Source organism: Pecten maximus, chromosome 9 (genome assembly GCF_902652985.1).
Source record: "Pecten maximus chromosome 9, xPecMax1.1, whole genome shotgun sequence".
Classification (NCBI taxonomy): domain Eukaryota; kingdom Metazoa; phylum Mollusca; class Bivalvia; order Pectinida; family Pectinidae; genus Pecten; species Pecten maximus.
Window position 1 is genome coordinate 10,452,653 of NC_047023.1, and position 7,151 is coordinate 10,459,803.

Sequence of the window (7,151 nt, forward strand, 5' to 3'; positions counted from 1 at the left end):
AATGTACTATTGCAATATTTCTGTAGGGTGTATCTTTTGATCATTATAGCGATACGGTAAATCACTTAATATAAAAAATTTTGTTAAAAAACACTTTTTTTCAATTTTCTTAAAAGATCACAAGTCACTAATAAAAAAACAAAACATAACATATATTGTATAATGACACATATAATTTGATTTCAAACATTCTCCCATGAGGTAGCATGCAAATTATACACACAACTAAAAACACTCACTCAGAAGTCTTTCAATGACAAATTGCCAAAATTATCTGAAACTAACAAGTTATCCAATGATAATGTCTTATGTGTCACAGAATGCCATTATAGAATAAAATTCTAGATATTTCTAAACGAAAAATATGTTTTTAAAAAAGATAAACGGCATATATAGTTTTAATGCTGGTGGTTATAATGTAAAACTGATGGTGAAATAAATCAACGAACTAATGCATTTCAGCACGGATAACAAAATTATATCGATTTGAATCATTTTTGGTGATAATAAGACTGCATTTGAATCAGGAATATAATTTTATTTATGTGTCATTTGAAAAGATACATCCACTTATTCAGCTTGCATTCTTAACTTTGTTTCGTTTTTAACTGCATATCTGAATTTTGCATTTACTGCTACATTGACCAATCACATACTTCATCTTGACCAGTAACGCCACCTGTCACGTCATATCCAGGGTCAAAAGAATATTATACGGCTATCCCGAAAATTTTTACATTACTGGAACTTACATGAAGAAGTTCTATATGATTATATACATCTTCAGATTGGTGCTTTGATTAATGTTGGTGTAAAAATTCTGAGCTGTCAATGGAGTTTCCTAGAGAAAAATGTGCGTTCGAACTATGTGCATGTTCGAACTCACTGGAGGTTAACCGTAGTTTTTTTTCGAAGAAAAAATCATAAGGTCTTTAATTAGAAATTAAAAATCGTAAATACCTCACCCAATTAACTTATGGAATTTGTTTTAACATCAAGGAGATAATAATACAATAATATGTTACAGACTACCAAAAAATATCAACAGGTCTTTTGAAGACAACTTTTGTTCATTTGTACATTTCCAGTTTTCAATATGTGTATTTCATATTTGATACAGTACTTTAAAATGCAAGTTTACATATGACTTCTACAAATGCTTTCCATATATATGAGACAATTTGGTATAAATGGTATATGCAGATACATTTGAAAAATGCAATATACACATTCAAATAATAGTTTACATCTAAAAGCCACTAACCTTGACACAATCTATGTTTTAAAGTGTAGAAACTAAAGCAGACTTTGCTAATAAAATATCTAAAACTTGTGCACCCACAAAATATTACTGTGTAATTATAATCATAAGATGTTCAGAAAAAATATTACACTACTTTTTAGATGTGATTTTCATTTAAAATACTTTCATATTTTTTCTCACATGCAATTAAGTTTATCAAGTGGTCCTATATACATGTATGGTATGCCAATTTTTTCAGATGAATATTTTTTTTCACATACACAACTTAGTTCTATATATGGTAGGCCTATTTTTTCAGAGATATTTTAATAAAAAAAATTCATGTGTAATTAATTTCTATCAATTGGTCCTATATTTGGTATGCCTTTTTTCAGATCTTGTAAAAAATTAAATCCAGGGTAAATTGCATTATAATACTGGTACACCCAACAAAATGACTGTTCTAGCTATCTAATGGACCACACTGGTCGCAACTATTCTTTTACTTCATATATATAAAATCTAGAAAATAACAGCAAAAAAAAGCTAGGAAATATTAATCAATAAATGAATACAAAAAATCAAAATCAAAATTATTAATATGAATATACCATATCAAGTAAATTCAATGATTAAAACTTCCATAGGTTTTATTAAATGGAATTATATATCCACCATTTACCAATACACTAGTACAGGTGAGCTACATTTGCATATATTTACCTTGGTATTTTCATTTTACATATAGGTAAGTGGTTTGACAGATAAGTAAAGCCACATTTACAACTACATATCAACAATTGGTCTATGTAATTAAAATATTTTTTTTGAAAATATGATGTGCGAGTCTTAAATCAAACGTATACATCAACTGTTGAATTTAACATTACTGTATTACTGTTTGGTTAAATAGAAATAACGAAAAGCTCCAGTCTCATTTCTCTAGGGCACCAAGATTTTGTAGTCAGTTTGGCCTCAGGTATGCAGGGAAGGGAGACAACTCGCAAAAAAATACTGAATATTTCATTTACACTAGTACTTCTACACATGTACACATATACTACTTTGATAATCACCAATAAATATTCAATCAGATTAAAAAATTCAATTTGTATAATGTATAAATATGATATTGAGAACAATAATGAAACACAACAAAGTTTAATTGATACATTGTCCGACTATGCTATATAAAAATGCTGTTAAAATCAGGATTACTACGCATCCTGAAAATTTGTTGTACTATCCTGGTCACTTATCAGTTCCAGGCCAGATGGCATCAGATTCATCAACATCTCCATGCCCCCTGGTTCATCATGCTTCCTTCTGTGTCGCTTAAGGTTGTCCTTGCGACTGAAACTGGCAGAACACACGTCACATGGGTACCACCTGCCTATATGCGAGTTTGCATGTCGCAAGAGACTGTCCTTTCCACTAAGCTCCTTCAGACAAACAGTACATGTACACTGATTTGGAAGTTCAAGTTCATGGACTTCTCCATGATGGAGAATGTCTACTGGGCGTTCGAAAACCATACCACAGAAGTGGCAGATGGGAGCAGTCTTATTGACAGCACCTTTTCGTCCCTTTGGAACGCCGAGGTTACGGAGAAAATCAGCATTTCGCTCAGTGTAGGAGTCCATGCTAGTTGATTGGTCAGGACTGTCCACTCCTAGTAAGTTTGAGTCTGAGGAATTATCTCCCATATCGTCTATCACTCCCTCTCCGACGAATCCCTCCGAGGACCCTGAAGGGTGGCCGCTATCATCTCCCACTAGACTATTAGGAACTCCTTTGAGATTTTGTCCTCTTTGGTTTTGACTTTGAGCACTATCCTCATCCATGTCTGTAAACTTGCCTAGAGACTCGATGTCAATTACATCCATTGCCTGAAGTTCTTCCTGAATGCTTTTATGGGTAATGCCTGAGTGAGTTTGGCGACCTTGAGGGAATGTATAGTCAAGGTCAGAAGTGTAATGGTTGCTGTTGAGGAATGGTTTGATATCCTGCTCTTCTGCCTCCTCGTAGCCCTGGTGTGTTTGAACATTGCTTGAAGATGGCGTTTCCTCAGAGTGTTCAACAAGAACATGCCTCTTGAGTTCCTGGATACTGTTAAAGTGAACATCACAGGTGGCACATTTGTAGCTGAGAGCTGGTCTTAGTGAAATTCTTTCATCACTAGGACCAGGAGCAGGTGAAAATTGGCCCTGGTTTTGGTTGGACTGTTCATGTCCTGAGTTTTCCACCCTGACACTTGTATACCCTTGCTGGTCATCATCAGTCTGTGGCTCGGTTTTTATCTCGGTGCCCATTACCCTAAAATCTTGTTCGGACATGTCATTACTAGATTCGGGTGTACCAAAATCTGACGGTGACTCATAGATGTCTGTTCCTGCAGCATCCATTGCCCTCTGTGGCCAGTTCTTACCAAACTTCAGGACAAGCTTTTCCTTTGGATTTGGCTTGAACTTTTTCCCCTGAGGCCTTTCCATGACACCGATTCCTGACATAAGTCCACTACCAGGAATACCAGTACATTTCTTTTCTATGTGCCGCTTCAAATTATCTTTACGTGTGAAGTAAGCATCACAAGATGGGCAGGTGAACACCCTGTTGTCCACGTGTGTGATGAAGTGACGTAGCAGGCCTCCTCTCAGTGTGAATTGTTTACTACACACTGGACATTGTTTGAACATCTCATGTAGTTTACAATGGTGGAGAATATTGCTGTAGCTACTGACCTGCTCCCCACATTCGGTACACTTCAGGACCTCTGATGTGAGGCGTGCATTAAGACGCGGGAATGACCGGTTTCCTCCTTTCTTCCTCTTAAAAGTGCCCTGCTGATCAGGATCTGACTGGCTGTCATCAAAATCATCCAAATACATTTCTCCATCATTATCCTCCAAGTCCGAGTCCTGATCAGGTGTGAAGCTCAGTTCATCAGAGTTCTGTATAAACATTGCAGGGTTGTCTTTGCACATGTTTTGCCAGTTCTTGTCGTGTAGCTGGACATGTTGTATAAAGGCAGACATATCTCTTTTGCTGAAAAGGCCCTTACAGATAGGACAGGCCACCTCGTCCGAATCCTCAGATATCATACCATGGTCCTCCAATGCGTGTTCTACAATGGACTCCCAAGAATTGATTACTTTACGACAGTATTTACATTTATTTGGACCAGTACTTTTTTTATTCAACAGTGTATTTTTGCCTTTGAAGGTTCCTCGCACTTCAATACCCTTGTCTGTACCTACATTTGGCTGTGGTAAATTAATGGAGTCCAGCTTTTGTTTTAACCCACTAGCTAGAACCTGCATTTCCATAGAAGAAAATGAGGAAGGTTTCTTTTGACTTTTCTTGGTTTGGTGAGTCTGAGATGGTCTCTTTTGGCTAATCTCATTCCTTACTGGGTTTGTTGGCATAAGTGATAAATCCTCGCTCGGCCATGGTATCTCTCTCTCATTGTCTTCTTCTAAATCATCATCATCCTCCTGTTGTACCCAGCCAGGGTCTGAAGTTTGGTTAAAGCTAGGTACAGAGGGTTTTTTGGGGACCACCTTAACTGGCTTACTAGGTGTGATGGGAAACTCAGGTGGATGTTTGTCAAGTTCTGGTGGGGCGATAAAACTTGGACAAGGAACTGGTACAACACTGAGGGATGCTGGTAGTGATACTGTGACCTTCTCATTATCATTGGTTTTCTCCCCTTGTTTGGCAGCATCTACAACAGAGGATAAACATATGTTATAAAATAAAAATGTAGACAATATACATGATAAACATCAAATAGTAATAATTTGAAAGTACTGGGGGGGGGGACATATGATCTATTAGTCTCTTCCATGTCCCATAAGTTGGAGACACAGAGGAAAATCCCTGATTCTTCAAGGGGGGGGGGGGGCACTTCTGATCACTGTCTACGAAAAGCAAGCAGTGGAATACAGCAGTTTATTCTTATATACTTATATATATATTCTAAGACTACCTAATTTACCCTAAACAGAAGACAAAGGAGACCCCACCCCCGACCCTGCAGGAGGCCTCACAATTAGTCACCTCTTATAACATACGGTACCCTTACAACATGCAGTGATAAAAGTAGGCATATTCTCTTACTGCTCCCACAATGGTTTAATTGGTACCATAGATACCAGTATAAATGAGGACAACTTAATGACGTCATATTTCACATCCTCCCAACTACAACAGTGACATGACCTTACAATGTACATGTCTAATCAAAAAGAGTATAAGAAGTTGATCATGAGCACAAGTTTTACTGTGGCCTTATTATTAAAAAGGATAACTTAATGACATAATTGCACATCATCATACAACAATAGTAACATGACGTCATATATAGACATACTAAAATTGTATTGAAAAGAACAACTTAACGCCATAACTAGCATGTTGTCATAATGCAATAATGATTTTTAAACCCAAATCAAAACTTTTCAAACATCCACGTGTATGTTACAAGTCTAAGCAATGAAATGTAAACAAATACTGATTGGCATATACATATCAAATGCATTTTACTCTGTGCTTTTAATTTGGGCTCATTGGCCAGCTACCAAGGGAAAGTTTCACACTAGTTCTAATGTCCTTACTCAGGGCTTTTCCTCACTGGTTTCGGATAGGGGCCTATTTGTCTCTTTTTGGGAAGAAAATTGGTGAATTGGGAAAGATTTTTGCAGGAGTAAACTGCAATTTTGAGAATTTGGCTTCAAAATGAAATAATTCCAATTGGAAATGGGCCCATTAACGTCCCCCAAAAGCCCTGTTACCTATCTTTCAATCTTTATAGAATGGAGGGTATAAAGTCACTTTATTCTCTGGCAAGATTGAATTTCCCTTTAGCATGAGCTGGTAGGATGTATGCCAATAATCGCACAGAGCGTTTAGTTGGGAGTCTCCCAAATATTTTTCATTACATTTCATTATTTGCAGCTGTGTGTCAAAGGTATAACGTCTGGTCTTAGGGTCACAGGAAACTTGGCTAAGAGAACTTAACAGGTGCTAAGTTTTAATTCTGATTCAAAGATACAAGCCACAATAAGGCAGACATTTCATTAAACAGGACCTGTTGATAAACAAGATATAACATATACATTCTTTATAGCAAAACAAAGACATTAAAATCTTGTTTATAGCTCTTGATAGTGCTATTTCTAGAACTACGCAAAGCATGTATATCTCAAAATGTACACCACGGTGAAATATTTAAGTAGTAGCTACAGTTAAAACTTATCTAGTCTTGTTCAAGTCCGGAGTCTCGTATCCCGGAGTATTAATCGTGTTCTTCCATTCAATATAAACTAACTTGAATATGTGATCACAACAACGTTGTGTCATTTTGGTACCAAAAAAATGAGCTATAAGACGGAAATGTAACCAGTACATGTACTCATGTGGCAAAATGGACAGATCAGAACATTGATTTTGACAAGACACGCACCTGTATTAAAATCTGACTTGACAAATAAGATCGAGACGGCCCCGACACATTTGGCTAATTTGGCTCCTGCGTTAAATTTAAGAGCGTTATCTTGCAGTCGATGACGACTTATCAGTACAATTTCTCCCTTTTCTTCATCGAATTCAGCCTCTGTTGAATTCCAGGCCACCATGACTGTTTATCACTCAATTTATTGAAGGCTTTCTTCCCCAAGCATAGCCGCCGAAACCGGAAACGAGCCAACCGGAAGTTGACTTAATATATGGGGGATAGTTCGTTGTGACGATTTTGAGGCACATCAGGGGTTAATCGATAACAGTAGCAATAACGATATAAATGTATTTAATTATTTCCCCTGACTTTACCAAATAAAAATTGCCACAAAAGAACCCATGAAACATATATTTGCATATATTTTTACAATGATAAACAATATATCCTTAC

General features: G+C 36.6%; 1 protein-coding gene across 1 annotated transcript; it reads right to left on the reverse strand.

The window, feature by feature from the left end:
• Window positions 1–624: 624 nt before the first annotated feature.
• On the reverse strand, window positions 625–6,938 carry LOC117334559 (zinc finger protein Xfin-like). Its single transcript, XM_033894243.1, has 2 exons — window positions 6,708–6,938; window positions 625–4,967 (listed from the first exon to the last, which is right to left on the reverse strand). The coding sequence occupies exons 1-2, from the start codon at window positions 6,877–6,879 to the stop codon at window positions 2,461–2,463; spliced, it is 2,679 nt and encodes an 892-aa protein (XP_033750134.1). The 5' UTR covers window positions 6,880–6,938; the 3' UTR covers window positions 625–2,460.
• Window positions 6,939–7,151: the final 213 nt, after the last annotated feature.